A 15,487-nucleotide genomic window follows, 5' to 3' on the forward strand; every position below is an offset into this window, starting at 1 on the left:
CAGCCCTGAGGAAAGGAGGCAGCAATCCAGGAAACCTTAAAAAAAAAATGACAAGACTAAGTCTATCTTGAGGCCATCCTTTTTTGGTAGCTAACTTGACCACTCCTCACTGATTCTTTTAACTGCAGCAACAGGAGATTGGCACAGGCTCTAGTACATTTATATTATCACCCAGAGGCAGATGTTTTCTCCTTTTCTCTGGGGTTTAGAATTATGCAAATTAGGCATGAAAACAAAAGCTTGGTGAGGTGGGGGAGGATTGCACTTAAGAATCCAGCAAATTTTCAGAGCTAAGACATGTCAGTTTTACTAACAGCACCCTTGGCTACTTGCCAGTCTATTTAGAATTTGGCCACTCTTTGGAACGTTTTAGCCAAAACCCTGAAAGTCCATAAAGCTCCAGTCCTGGCTTCATTTTGCAAGTGGAGAAATCAAGGCGTATAATATGAGCTTTCAGTGTCTGTGGGCTAGTTTTGTGTCTTGATTTCTACCCTGTTTAGTCTTCCTTTAGCTGAAATCAACTGAAAAGGAAATTCTTCCCCAATTGCCTTCCAGGTACCCTCTCCTGTGATATTATCTGGAGGGCAATAGGACCTAGGGAGGTTCAACCCTGCGCCCAAGGGAGACACACCTGCCTAACCGCGTGGGTTGAGCTAGTGTGGGAGCAAGCCACTTAGCTAGTTAGGGAGGGTGGGGGTAGAAGTGGGTGCCTTCTGCTCCTGGGGAGAGGAAAGCTTTGGCTCCCTCCTGGGTCTGGGGGTCGTGCTGAGCAGTGCTTCTGAAGAGTGGTCCAAGCCCTCCTTGTCGCGCCTGTACACGGAGCATCCTTTGGCTGATTGACTTGGAACTCTCGGGCTTCTTTTTTTTGGCCCCAGCCGTCCCTCCTATCTCGCCCGCCCCCGCCATCCAGGTGCTTTAGCTAGCGCCTGAAGCCACCGGACCTCTTGCGGCTTCAACTGCAGGCCAGACTAGACCCCGGCAGCCGACAGCGTCCATGAGTTTGGCGACATCTGCCCGGCCGGTTTGGCGGCTTGCACCTTGTGCCTTTCACTAGCAAAGTTTCTGGGTGGAGAAGCCCCTCCAGCCTTTGCTTGATTCCAGTAGCAAGCGTGCAGTGCTTCTCTCCCTAGTGACTGAGCTTGGGGACGAGTGTTGACATTACTCCTGCCCCCAGCCCGGCTGTCTTGGAGGCGGGGCCTGGGGAATCCGTAGAGCCACCTGGAGAACCTTTGATTTGGCGCGGATCCTGAGAGAGCACCGGTGAACACATGAGAGGGGGAGCTAAGAGCCATAACCTAGAAGTAGCTAAGGTACCATGGCGCTGAACCCAATCCTCCAGGGAACGCTCAGACTGCGCCCTTTCTTTTGCTCTGGCTCAATTTGCTACTGAATTGAGAGGGCACACTGCTCAGAATATCTCCCGGGGAGCTGCTAGCAGTGTCTTGACAGAGTGGCTCCCCTCCTGCCTGGAGCAGGGGTGCGAAAGGAGCTGCCACGGAAAACGCTGTTCCCATGTCTTTTCATACGCTTGGAATTGGACTCCAGACTCGGCGCTGGGATGCTTGCTTTTGCCTTGTCCAAATTTCTCAGCACATATATTGACGATTGGATTCTTGGGCCAATCAAGAATCAAGTTCAGAGTGGTCCTCTTGGACTCTTCATCCCAGACTCCACATCTAATTGGGTCTAGAAGACAGGAGTCTCTGGTTCTAATTAGTTGATCTCCATTCTGGAATTCAACTTGACAGAGCCCACTTGACTGTTACTTGGACTGCAGTGGCTACAGGTTTTGTTGGGGTGGGTGGAGTGGTGCTGTGAACACCAGACCACAACACTCAGAACCTCCACAATGGACAGAGTTTATGAAATTCCTGAGGAGCCAAATGTAGAACCAGTTTCATCTCTGGAGGAAGATGTCATCCGTGGGGCCAACCCTCGATTTACCTTTCCATTTGGTATCCTGTTCTCCACCTTTTTGTACTGTGGGGAGGCTGCATCTGCCTTATACATGGTTAGAATCTATCGAAAGAATAATGAAACCTTCTGGATGACATACACCTTTTCCTTCTTTATGTTTTCATCCATTATGGTCCAGTTGACCCTCATTTTTGTCCACAGAGATCTGGCCAAAGACAAACCACTGTCATTATTTATGCATCTAATCCTCTTGGGACCTGTTATCAGGTGAGCACTTTTTAAATCTCTACATACCCCCTCAAAACTTGTGCAGAGAAAGAGAAAACTAATATTCACAAGACTGATACTGTGCCTCTAATCTTTTTAAAAAAATATTTAATTTTTAGAAGTACTTAGACACAATACCTTTATTTATTTTTATGTGGTGCTGAGGATCAAACCCAGGGCCTTGCATGTGCTAGAGGATCATTCTACAACTGAGCCACAATCCCAACCCCTGTGCCTCTAATCTTAATGACTCTCCCATTCCTTTCCATTCTTGGCTTCCCTGCCTGCCATCCAAAAAACTTATCTGGAACCTTAAGTGCCAAACTGATGAACATGTGGCATGTATTTGTGTTCCAAAACTGTAAATGATACCATCTAAGAGATTTCAATAAATTATGCATGATATTTGGATTTGGACTGTGGAAACTGATTTGAGACTAACAGATGTGGTCACCCTGTGCACACAGGCCAATAGCTGCAGAGTGTAATTTTTCCCCTGGTGCTGGGGATTGAACCCAGGGCCTTGGATATGCTAGACAAGTGCTCTACTACTGATTTACATACACCCCCACCCAACCCAGAGTGTGTAATTTTAACTTTGTCTTTCAGACATTTTGTAAATGAAATGAAAGTTTTTCTTGCATCCCTCATATCCCACATTTATTTTCTTTACCTTGAGCTACTTAGGCTGCTGCTGTTGTTGCCATTTTCAAATTGTATAGTTATATGACATCTGGAAAATACCAAAATAGCTACCAGTGGTAATCTGGTACCCCAACCCAATGTAGTTCATTTTTCTCTGTCAGGTCATCAAATCTCTTGTTTATTTATTTATTTATATTCTGCAATAAAAGTACGCAGTTGAAAGGGGGCAAAGGAATCCATTGCTATCTGGATGCAGTAGCACAATGTAATAGAATCATGTGTTCCCATCTAGGTTGCTTTGAAGGGAAGATAATGTACTTAATTGTAGGGAGACAGGAATCTGTGTCAACAGTCTCATTTGGATACTGTGGGGTTTTCAAAGTAGACATTGCAAAACTTATGAGGTCAGGAGGGAGGAATGGACCAAGTTTGTCATGACTGCAAGAGAGACAAACACCTGCAGTCAGCGGAGAAATATGGGTCAGAGTGTTAATGTTGTAATTGGCTGGGAAGGTATCTCATCATTAAGAACTAAAAATAGGCTATGAAACTGGTTAAGGATGGAACTTTCCCCTTTATAAAAAATTTTATCTGTAAATACACATAATTTTACTGTAATTATACCTTCAAAAAGCTTGAAAAAAATTTTACCAGTATGGTTTTAATGGAGAGGAATTGATTAGGCTCCATCACAGAAAATATGAGATATCTTAGAGTGGCCTGGAATTCAGGAGACCTGGAATCTAGTCCTCCTTCTGCCATTGACTAGTTGTGTGGCCTTGGTGAAATCTCAGAAGATGCCTTGGGCTTTAGTTCCCTCTTTTGTAAAATAGATTGTCTAAGCTAGATCACGAATCCTAAATGCTTGCAGGAACCAGGCAGGTAATTTAATGATTGATGTAGAGCAAGTATGAGAAAACCAGTAGTCTCACGTGTGATGATAAATGAAAACAAAGTCTCATTGTTAGAGAAACGTTGGGAAGTATCATGGTAATCCAGTCTGTGACCTGCCTATAGAGGAGGCAGCCACTCTACAACTCCAGTCCATTATCCATGTGAGGATTCAGAGCCAGTATTGCCAGATCCCCTAATTTTTCAGGAGAATTTCCCAATGCACGATTTTATATGAAATGTCATGACTTTAAATATTGGCAACTGACTTAAAACAAACAACATTGTACAGTCCAAACTACATGTATTGGTCAGAAATGACTCAGCTGACTATATATAATCTTTGGACTGGGTGGTCTAAAGGTACTTTCCACTTCTAAATTTTTGAAGTTATAAAGGAAGACCTCATCTTGAACTTGGAACCAAGAAATTTTAAGATGTCACTAGAGGAGCAAGGGAACCATTCTTCTGTCCCTTTTCAAATACAATATATTAAGATCCAGAATTCTCAAGAAGCAAATTTCAGTGAGTAGCCAGACCCCAGGTTTCTTTTTGTTTTTCAGATCCCAGTTTTGACTTTTGCTTGTGACTTCCTAAGCTTCTTTGATTTGGACACTCTGTATTCACTGTTTTTCATTTTTGTTGTTTAGCTTCCACTAAGAATAATTAAAAAATATTTTTAGCCTCAATCACTTAAACCCACAGCAGGGAAAAGTAATTGAAAAGTCATAAATTATATTCTTTTTTTTTAAGAGAGAGAGAGAGAGAGAGAGAGAGAGAGAGAATTTTTTAATATTTATTTTTTAGTTTTCGGCGGACATAACATCTTTATTTGTATGTGGTGCTGAGGATCGAACCTGGGCCATACGCATGCCAGGCGAGCACACTACCGCTTGAGCCACATCTCCAGCCCATAAATTATATTCTTTATATGCTTATATTCAAGGCCAATTACTTTTTACTAATCAAGTAGGAACCTGATTAGTGCTATCGAGCACATGAAGGTGTTTGTAGGGACTGACTCTGTTACATGAAATCCAAACATTCTTCTGGAAATGAAAATGTACTCTGGTTTACTGAAGCTTATAAGCAAGGCAAACACCCTATTTCAAACCAGCCTTGAGAAGAGAAGAATAGCCTGGTGCGATAGGAAACGCCTGTAATCCCAGTGGCCTGGGAGGCTGAGGCAGGAGGATTGGGAGTTCAAAGCCAGCCTCAGCAACTTAGTGAGGCCTTAAGCAACTCAGAAAGACTCTGTCTCTAAATCAAATATGAAAAAGGGCTGGGATGTGGCTCAGTGGTTAAGTGCCCCTGGGTTCAATCCCTGATACCAAAAAAAAAAAAAAAAAAAAAAGCATAAATAAAGAGTAATAGTTTATTCCACAATAGTGTGGATGGACTTGGGTTAAAATCTAAAATCTTTTGTGGAAAAGGCACTTTGATTTGTCTTATAGTGATAATGTCTTATCACTATTTCAAGAATGATAGATTTTCATTTCATTTCATTTCATCATGTTCCCTAATTAGGAAGAGATATTGCTTTTTCTTTTTTATTCTTTCCCAGGTCTTTGAGTTTGTCTCTAGAATGTGGGAAGTTTCTGGCTACACACTTTGAATTGGTACACCTGAATCAATCTCTGGGCGATCCTGTGGAGAATGGCAGTCAGTGCATGTTTCAAACCTTCCTACTGGGGGATAAAGACTAGAGAGCATATAAATCTCTAAGCTTGTCTTTCATCTATTTTTCTGTTAAATCTTATTGGTGCTATTATCCTCTCCTTCTGTCATTTTCACCCTGTATTCTTTGTTTTCCTTTTTATCCTTTCATTTACTCAGCAAATATTTATCAAATTCCCACTATGTGATAAGGCCTTTGAGCAAGATAAATACAACCCCTGCCCTCAGTCTATTGGGGAAGATGTCTTAATTTCCACCACAAATGTTCTTATTTGTCATTAAAAAAAAATAGCCCGCAGCTTCCATTGAGTTCAGAATGAATGGGGGAAGTGGTAACTCAGGTGTTCCAAAACAAGATGTTCTAGTTATTTCTCATCTATTCACCACTTCAGAACTACTAGAGACTTCTGATATAATGGGGGAGATGAGAGAGATACAGCAGGAAATGTCTTATCACTATTTCAAGAGTGATAGATTTTCATAAGGATATTTTCTTCTTCATAAAGAAGTAATCAGGTTTAAAAGGCTATTGTTTTCAAACAGGTCTCATGACACAACAAAGGCACTTTCTTGAAAAAACAGAATTTGAGACCCCAATTATAGGGCTGAATGCCTTGAAAAAAGAATGCTTGGGGCTGGGGCTCAGTGGTAGAGTGCTTGCCTAGCATTTGAAAGGCACTTGGTTCAATCCTCAGCACCACATAAAAATAAATAAAATAAAGGTATTGTGTCCATCTACAACTAAAAATATATTTTTTCTACCCCTACAGCTAAAAATAAAAAACAAAACAAAAAACCCAAACCAGGGCCTTTTGGAACCTTCACCTTTTTCTCTGAATAAAACATTTCCTCAAATCTATTTTTTTTTTTTTTGGTACTATGGATTAAGCCAAGGGGCGAGTCACCTCCCCAGCCACATGTGTGTGTGTGTGTGTGTGTGTGTGTGTGTGTGTATATATATATATATATATATATATATATATATATAGAGAGAGAGAGAGAGAGAGAGAGAGAGAGAGAGAGACAGAGTCTCACAAAGTTGCTTAAGTCTTTGCTAAATTGCTGAGTCTGTCTTTGAACTCACGATCCTCCTGCCTCAGCCTCCAATGCAGGCCTGTTCTTAAGCAGACAAAACAATTTCCTGTCTTCCAAGAAGTACTTCTGAAATGGTGTTGTTAGGTTAGTAGATTAGACCAAACAGAAATGGATTTAGACTCACATAATTTGTAGAAGGTCTGACCAATCCTTTTTTTTTAATATTTATTTTTAACTGTAGTTGGACACAATACCTTTATTTTATTTATTTATTTTTATGTGGTGCTGAGGATCGAACCCAGGGCCTCGCACGTGCTAGGCAAGTTCTCTACAGCTGAGCCGCAAGCCCAGCCCCATGACCAATCCTTTGACTCACCAGAAATGAGCAGAAGAGAGTAAAAAGCAAAAAGTAGCATAACCTCCCCAAATTTCCCTCCTTGTTACAACCTCCCTTCCCAGGACAGTTTTAGTTAAGTTCCCATGATACTTTACTCCTGCAGGTGTTTGGAGGCCATGATTAAGTACCTCACACTGTGGAAGAAAGAGGGGCAGGAGGAGCCCTATGTCAGCCTCACCAGAAAGAAGATGCTAATAGATGGCGAGGAGGTGCTGATAGAATGGGAGGTGGGCCACTCCATCCGGACCCTGGCTATGCATCGCAATGCCTACAAACGTATGTCACAGATCCAAGCCTTCCTGGGCTCAGTGCCCCAGCTGACCTATCAGCTCTATGTGACCCTGATCTCTGCAGAGGTCCCCCTGGGTAGAGGTGAGTGGGGTCAGGAGAGGGGAGGGATCCACTTAAATCAAGGGTCTTAGAAGTTTAGCCTTGAGCTGTCCAATATACTGGCCACTAGCTTCATGTGACAATTTCAATGAGAATTAAATAAGATTAGAAATATACTGGTTCAGTAATACTGGCCACATTTCAAGTTTTCAATAGCCATGTAGGTTAGTGACTATTGTTTTGAATGGCACAGATTTAGAATATTTCCATTATCACAGAAAATTCTGAACAGCACTAGTAGTTAAAAAATTTAGGGAGTCAGGCATCTTAGGCCTGCCTGATTTTTAAGTTGGAGCAAACTGTTTAAACTAAAAATGTTACAGATAAACCCTACCTGGCCTCAAAAGAAGCTAGTAACACCAACAGTCAGTAGGATATTTTCCCTTGTTCAGAGTGTTTAAATTATGATGTTAGTTGTTTTGTTTGTTTAGGGATGGCCATCTTTAGGAAGAGGTTCCCAAATATTACTGATCATCAGAATCATGTGGTAAGGTTCTTTTTAAATCACATTTCCTCCCCAGATCTGAATTAACCCCAGAATGTGGGAAGGTCAGGAATCTGCATTTTTATGAAGTACCTTAATTGATTCTGAGCAGCCTGATTTGGGAACCACTAATTTAATCATTTTCTCCCAATGTCAGTGAAGAGAAAGCAAAAGGGTATGGGATGAATACTGAGGAGAATCAGACCTGGGTTCAAGTTCTGACCCTTGCTGTAATCTTTGGAGGAAGTTATAAAGCAGTCACTGTCTTAATTTTTCACTTGTAAAAAAATGGATCCTGAGATGAGTAAGACCTCCAGCAGAGGATGAAATGTGAGTCAGTGTTTTCAAAGTCAAGATAAAGTGCTGTTAATGAGTTTTAACAGCCTGTGATTTGCTTCATCTGCTTGGACAGAAGCTGGTACGGGTGTGGGTACAGCTTTGGATCATTATTTTTTTTTATTATTTTGTGTTGATCCTGCTTGGCAAAGTCCCCTGTCTCAAATGCAAGGAGAACTAATTCCACTGAGAACATTTCATAAAGTTCTATTGGTTCTGAAGCTTTTCATATACATAGAATTGACAGTAGTTTCAGGGAAATGATGATGGTTTTCCTCTTGAGAATTTTGAGGGTCATGAAATCTTCCAATTAAGATACATACATATACTACAAAAGTAATACATGTGCAAAGTGATTGACCTATAGACAATTGTATATACACAGGAATTTTCCAGAAAGCTATGAAAGATATTACCTCTGAAGAGTGGGAATGACAAATTAGCAGACTTTTATTTTTACTTCAGTATGGCTTGAAATTTTTGCCAAGATCATGTACTATTATTTTTAGTCATTTTTTAAATTATAAAAATAGGACTAGCTATAGTAAATTCAAAATAAACAATAGATATAAAATAGGAAATGTAAATTCACTCCCCCAAAGTAATCTGTTAGCCATTCAATATGTATCATTCCAGATTTTTTACTATGTAAATATAAACATACAACATATATGTACATGTTTTTGCCAAAAATGGACTGTATTAAACATGTTTTTCAGTGATATCGTCCTCAAAACTATGCTATTTTTCAATAGTTATTTATACATACATGTATAAGTATATAAAATATATTTCTCTTGTATGAATTGGAACATTCTTTTTCATTTCCCTAATTTTCTAAAGTTTCTAATTTTTCACAATTTTTTTCCAATTACAAATTATGCTACCGTTAACATCTTTATAAACATCTATGTATGTGAATTAAACTTTGTACAATAAATATATGGCATTAGGATTTCTGGATGAAAGAAAATGTGTTTAGAATTTTATTGATGCTGCCAAATAACTCTCTGAAAAGGGGTTTATGAATTTATACTCCCATTCACAGTATATAAAAGTATCTGTTTCCTCATATCTCAAACTAAATATTTATTTTTATAATTATAAGTAACTGGCTTTTAAAATAATTGGCTTTCTTTGTGGCTATAGCTAAGTATCTTTTATGTTTGCTCCTTGTATGTGTTCTTTGAATTGCTAATTACATATTTTGCTCACTTTTTCTAGTGGATTGTTTATCTTTCAAATTAATTTGTAGGAGCTATTTACTTATTCTAGCATTAATTCTTTTTTTTTGCTATGCACACAAACATGTGCATACATGTTTGTATATTTTTGTGTTTAAAATACACACATTTTCTATGTGCATATACATATCACACATGTGCAATACCCTACACTTAATGTGCACAATATACTTTGCTATGTCTTCTGGTATTGTGAATTATTACATTTTTATGTATTCAAATTCTTTATTGCTTATAGATTTTGTGTCTTTCTTACAAGAAAGGCCTTTTAGAGTCTTAGCTGATAGAGTAATTTACTCATCTTCCAAATATATTAGTGTCTAATATAAATTTGTCAATTTCCCCACCAAAGAATAAAGCAAAGCAAAATAATAACCAAAAAAATCACATTTCATGGAGATTCTGATTGAAATTGCAGTAAATTATTCAAGTTATGGGATGTTCACAGGATCAATCAAATTCATATAGGAAGATGATAAATCTCCATTTCATTAAATGTTTTAATTATGTAGTTTTCTCACCATAGGTCTTGAACTTTAAAAAAATTTTATTAATTTATTTTTATTGTTTTCATTATCAATGGACCTTTGTTTTATTTATTTATATGCAGTGCTGAGAATCGAACCCAGTGCCTCACACATGATAGGCAAACACTACACCACTGAGGCACAACTCCAGCCCAGGTCTTGAACATTTTAAAGCTTATTTCTAGGTGTTCTTTCAGTTTTAAAATATTAGTTTTTTTTAACTTTTATTTATTTTTATGTAGTGTTGAGGATCGAACTCAGTGCCTCATACATGCTAGGCAAGCGCTCTACCACTGAGTTCCAACCCCACCCCTTAAATGCTAGGTTTAAGTGCAAGGACAGAGCACTGGTAAAGTAAATGTACATACTATAAATTTTAAATGGTGGGGGGTGGGGGGTGGAGAGAGTAGAAAGACAGAAACTAGCAGATAGCTTTTATTAGGTTTCAGGCATTTCTCTAAGCAATTTACATGTAATTATTTCATTTCATCTTCAAAACAGTTCTTCAAGGTTATTATTAACCCCTTCTTATGAATGAGGAAACAGACTCTGAGAGGTTAAGAAAATTCCCCAAGGTCTTATAAGTAGTAGATGGCAAAGATTGGATGGAAATTCAGGATGTGTGCCTCCAGAGCCTATGTTTCTAACTATAGCAGCATCTTGATCTCTTATGGCATGAATCTATTTGTAGGGAGACATATGGAAAATGTTTTTCCATTTATTGGAAGCATCAGGTTTCCTTCCTTCTATTGTACTACTTTCAATAAATGAGTTCTAATTTAAGAGAAGGCATTAGACACTTGACACTTGGCTCAATGTATAGCTGATGTTCCCATGTCCACAAAGAGTATCATTTCCTGAGGATAGGAATGAGAGTGGTTTAGAAATACAAAAGTACTAGGTTGGGCTCAGTGGCACATGTCTGTAATCCTGGCAGTTTGGGCGGCTGGGGCAGGAGGATCACAAGTGTGAAGCCAGCCTCAGCAATTCAGTGAGGCCCTAAGCAACTTAGTAAGACCCTATCTCAATATAAAATATAAAAGGGGGGCAGTGTTGCTCAGTGGTTAATCTCCAGTACAAAAAAAGAAGAAATTTAAGAGTAGCCACTTCGAGAGTCTCCCACTCTATTCTTTAAGATTCCAACACTACTTATTAGTTGAAGAAAATTCTTAGAAATGAAAGCTGTATTTTCTTTTGTATTTTCATGGGGAAGGCTTCACTTTTCTTGAAGATTAACTTGATATACTATGGCTCAAGTTTCTCTGGATCCATTATTTTTATAGGAAGAGAAAACTACAGATTTTCTTTTGGGGGAATACTCCTTGAACCTTCCACTTTTCTTGAGAGCACTAAACCCCGCCCCTCACCCCTGCATCCCAGTAATCAGTATACTTTAACCAAAAAAAAAGATAAGCAGAGGGCCACCTGTATGGTGTATAGTTAAGGAAGGTTAGGGAGCATTCTGCCTTTCTTGGCCCCTACTTTAACATCTAGTGCTATGGATGCCATGGACTGGGAAACAGAGTTTTAATGTTTTTGAACCACTCTACTGGAAGTTCAGAGATTCCTAATGTATACTAACAAATAGGAGTGATGAATTGGCATTGTTGATGACAAATACAAGCAACTCTAGACTATCTCATGAATTGGGAAACTGAGGCACATAGATATTCAATGATTTCACAAGCTCATACACAGCTGAACCAAGGACTTCTAGGTATTTTATACTGCTTCTCTAAACTCAAAATTCTTCATTAATTCCACACACATTTATTGTGCATCAACCATATTCTAGTCAGTATGTTAGGCTCTGAGGATACAGTAGTGGATAAAATAGATATGATCTCCTCTGCCCTCATGAAATATTTAGTATACTTTTTGACACATGCAACTGGAGTTAAATATTCTAGAAGTCCGCACAAAGAAGATTTGCTCCTTGAAGAAAATATACATCAAAGAAGGGACTTCAATTAGAAAATACATTCTCTGAGTCTCCTAAGCTTGGATTTTTTTCAGAAAGTTTATTTATTTATTTATTTCCCTCATACAGTTTTTGCTCAGAAGCCTGCTCTGTTAGATAGTCCTACCTGGAACCTTTATATGTCCTTTTCTTATATTAGTGACTTCTCAGTGTTTTAAGACCTACTCTTTTAAAAAAAGCTTAGTTTGTACATTTATGATTATTAATGTATTACAGTATATGTTTATACTGAGCTATACTCCCAGCCCTCACTTTGATTTTGATTTGCTTTTCCCTGATGATTAGTGATATTGAACACCTTTTCATGTATCTCTTGGCCATTTGGTCTTCTTTGCAAACACGTCTATTCAGGTGCATGTTATTTGTTTGCATAGCTGTTATCATACATTAATTTACTCTTAGGTGAGGCTCTGAAGTCCTACCTATCATCTCTGGACCTCTGGGTCTGAGTACAGGTTTTATACCAACATTGACTGCTTGCCTCTCCCCCCCTCCCCTGTTCCTTGTTTTGTTTTATTTTTACAGCTGTGCTAATGGTCTTTTCCCTGATGTCTGTAACCTATGGGGCTACCCTCTGCAATATGTTGGCTATCCAGATCAAGTATGATGACTACAAGATTCGCCTTGGGCCACTAGAAGTCCTTTGCATCACCATCTGGAGGACATTGGAGATCACTTCCCGCCTCATGATTCTGGTGCTCTTCTCGGCCACCTTGAAGTTGAAGGCTGTGCCCTTCTTAGTGCTCAACTTCTTGATCATCCTTTTTGAGCCTTGGGTTAGGTTCTGGAGGAGTGGTGCCCAGATGCCCAATAATATTGAGAAAAATTTCAGCCGTGTTGGCACCCTGGTGGTGCTGATTTCAGTCACCATCCTCTATGCTGGCATTAACTTCTCTTGCTGGTCAGCTTTGCAGTTGAGGTTGGCAGACAGAGATCTTGTTGACAAAGGTCAAAACTGGGGACATATGGGCCTGCACTATAGTGCGAGGTTGGTAGAGAATGTGGTCATGGTCTTGGTTTTTAAGTTTTGGGGAGTCAAAGTGTTGCTGAATTACTGTCATTCCTTGATTGCCCTGCAGCTTATTATTGCTTATCTGATTTCCATTGGTTTTATGCTACTTTTCTTCCAGTACTTGCACCCATTGCGCTCACTCTTCACCCATAACGTAGTAGACTACCTCCACTGTGTCTGCTGCCATCAGCACCATCACCGAAGGGCTGAGAACTCAGAGCCAAGCTTTGAGGCTGAAACAAGACAAAGCATTGTCTGATTCTATCTTCTGGGAATCATGGGATGGTTTGGGGGTTGCCAATATCAACTCTGAAATTGAAGGAGAGGGTGAGGCTCATGGATGAGTACTCAACAGAACATTTTCTTGAGTATTCTGGTAAGTCTATCAGAAGAGTGACCCCCAAATAGGTTTTACTTCTTGGAGATTTACTGCTATGTTTGGAAACCAGGAGTGGAATAGTCAGAAATATTGTCCACACCCCTTCTACCCAGATCAGTTGAGATAACTGACCTCTAAGCACCTTAGGCTCTCTGTGACTTTGCAGGTCTGCTTGTTTGCTTGGGGCAAAAGAGTTTGCCCAAAAGGTGCTGAAGACTCAGAATCTCACTAGAATATATCCTGCTGAACAGATTATGTGGCAGCTTACTAGCTATGGATTCCTCTCAGGAAACCCTCTGACTATTGTGGAACCTACAGATATGAATGTGACTAGAATCTTTTAACTCCAATGAGAAGCTCTGACCAAGAAGAAAAGCCCTACCGTTAAAAGTGCTGCTCCCCCGATGTATTAGATCTCTATTAGGATTTTACTAATGGCCATTCACAGGTCATTTGAAGTGGCCTTTCATAGGTATACCTTGAGGAGGGAGTGCAGGGTAGGGTTCCTTCAGGATGTAAGCCAGAATGACTCTTTTCTCAGGAACCTGCTTGGGCATCCAGTTTGTCAAGTGGAATGGTTGAGTGAAATCTCTTACTTATTGCCTCATTAACAGGGATTCCCTCTAACCCAGCTTTTCTGTGCTCTTGTCATTTTACTATTTGATGTAGGCCTCAGGGAATCTGAAATGTAATTGAAACTGTTTCTCTATATGAAAGAAATGAAGACTTCTTTGTGTCTGCTACTGTCCTGGGTATTTCATTGATCTGTGGTTTGCATTTTAGGACAGGAGAAAGAGAAAGTAATAATGGCTGGGTTATCACCTTCATGTTGCTTGGGGTTGGGATGGGTGGCTAACACTCCAAAGTAGAGTGAACATAGAGAAGGGAAACCAGATAACATTAAATTACCATGGGTACTTGTTTTTGTTTGCAGGACTTTACTTTCTAACAAGGAATATGGGTTTCTCAACCCCTCTGACCATTCTCAGAACCAGTGAACGAATTCATACCTCCCTTTCTCATGTATCTCAATGTTTACCTTTCATGTTTACATCTCATTGTGGGAATGTAAGCTGGATGCCTCTAAAGTAACCAAGGAATTGAGGTTACTATGACCACTTCCTATTGTGACCAAGTATTCCAATAATTATCTAAGGAATGTTTTTCCTCCACAGACCAGGAAAGTGAGTAGTCCTCCTAGTACTATGTATAGTTGTGGCCACCCCCAATGCTTCAATAATTTATAAACAATCTGACCTAAACTTTTCCATCCCTATCCACTTTTACTCTTGGGATTATGCTAAGAAATTTATCTTTGTAAAGGGAAGGCCAGTAATGTAGAAGAAAGAGATCCAGAGGTACAGTGGAAGGATGGGAAAGGGGAGGCAATGCAGAACGAATTCTTAAAAAATCATGTTATGTGCATATATGAATATACCACAGGGAATTTCACCTGTATATATAAGTAAAAAGAACCAGTCAAGTATAAATAGATGAGTGTAAGGAAGTCTAATAGAGTAGAGAAAGAAGAACAAGGGAGGGGAGGGAGGGAAGGAGGGAAAGGGAAGGATCATGAACTGAATTTGAATTCCGTGCATGGTTTGTTGGGATGAATCCAACTACTATGTGTAACTATAAAGCTCTAATTTTTAAAAAGAAGTCAAAAATATTTTTTTGTGTATGTCATTTCCCCTCCTATTTACTTATTTATTTATTTGGTACCAGGGATTGAACTCAGGGGCACTTGAGTACTGAGCCACATCCCCAGCCCTATTTTGATTAGAGACAGGGTCTCACCGAGTTGCTTAGCACCTCACCATTTCTGAGGCTGGCTTTGAACTTGGGATCCTGCTATCTCAGCCTCCTGAACCTCTGGGATTACAGGCGTGTGCCACCATGCCAGCTATGTTTTTCATTTTTATTTGTGCATTATAGTTGTACATAGTGGTGGGATTTGTTGTTATATATTCATGCATGCATATAACAATTTCCCCTCTTCTTATCCAGTGTTAGGGCATTCAATATATTGAGGGAGCTCCCTCTTCTAAGTAGCAAGGAGTTAACCAGAATTATCCTATTTCCTGGCATGGCTAGTGTGGTTTTCCCAACTTCAGCAACTGTTTGGAGTTAAAAGAATTAGCTACTTAATTTGGAGGAGATGTAGGGACTTACTTTGGAGCAACAGAGATTTTCTTTTACAAACCCAGTTCCCTCATTCCATTTTTCATGATGAAGAGACTAAGCTGATTGTCCTATAAAGCTCACACTGACTTCTGTTATTTGAGGTGAACTTGAAAGAAAGAAT

At 39.5% G+C, this 15,487-nt stretch overlaps 1 protein-coding gene across 1 annotated transcript; it reads left to right on the forward strand.

The window, feature by feature from the left end:
• Positions 1 to 1,820: 1,820 nt before the first annotated feature.
• On the forward strand, positions 1,821 to 14,694 carry Xkrx (XK related X-linked). Its single transcript, XM_027932732.2, has 3 exons — positions 1,821 to 2,184; positions 6,933 to 7,201; positions 12,317 to 14,694. Exons 1-3 carry the CDS (start codon positions 1,850 to 1,852, stop codon positions 13,060 to 13,062), a joined length of 1,350 nt encoding a protein of 449 aa, XP_027788533.2. The 5' UTR covers positions 1,821 to 1,849; the 3' UTR covers positions 13,063 to 14,694.
• The last annotated feature ends 793 nt before the right edge of the window (positions 14,695 to 15,487 follow it).

The sequence above is a fragment of the Marmota flaviventris genome, chromosome X, assembly GCF_047511675.1.
Source record: "Marmota flaviventris isolate mMarFla1 chromosome X, mMarFla1.hap1, whole genome shotgun sequence".
Lineage (NCBI taxonomy): Eukaryota > Metazoa > Chordata > Mammalia > Rodentia > Sciuridae > Marmota > Marmota flaviventris.

What these genes read in the sequence shown, in the direction of transcription:
- Xkrx (XM_027932732.2), top strand. Translation starts at nt 1,850, where the DNA reads ATGGACAGAGTTTATGAAATTCCTGAGGAGCCAAATGTAGAACCAGTT. An exon ending in CTCTTGGGACCTGTTATCAG is followed by an intron (nt 2,185 to 6,932) that starts GTGAGCACTTTT and finishes TTACTCCTGCAG; the next exon opens with GTGTTTGGAGGCCATGATTA. An exon ending in AGAGGTCCCCCTGGGTAGAG is followed by an intron (nt 7,202 to 12,316) that starts GTGAGTGGGGTC and finishes TTATTTTTACAG; the next exon opens with CTGTGCTAATGGTCTTTTCC.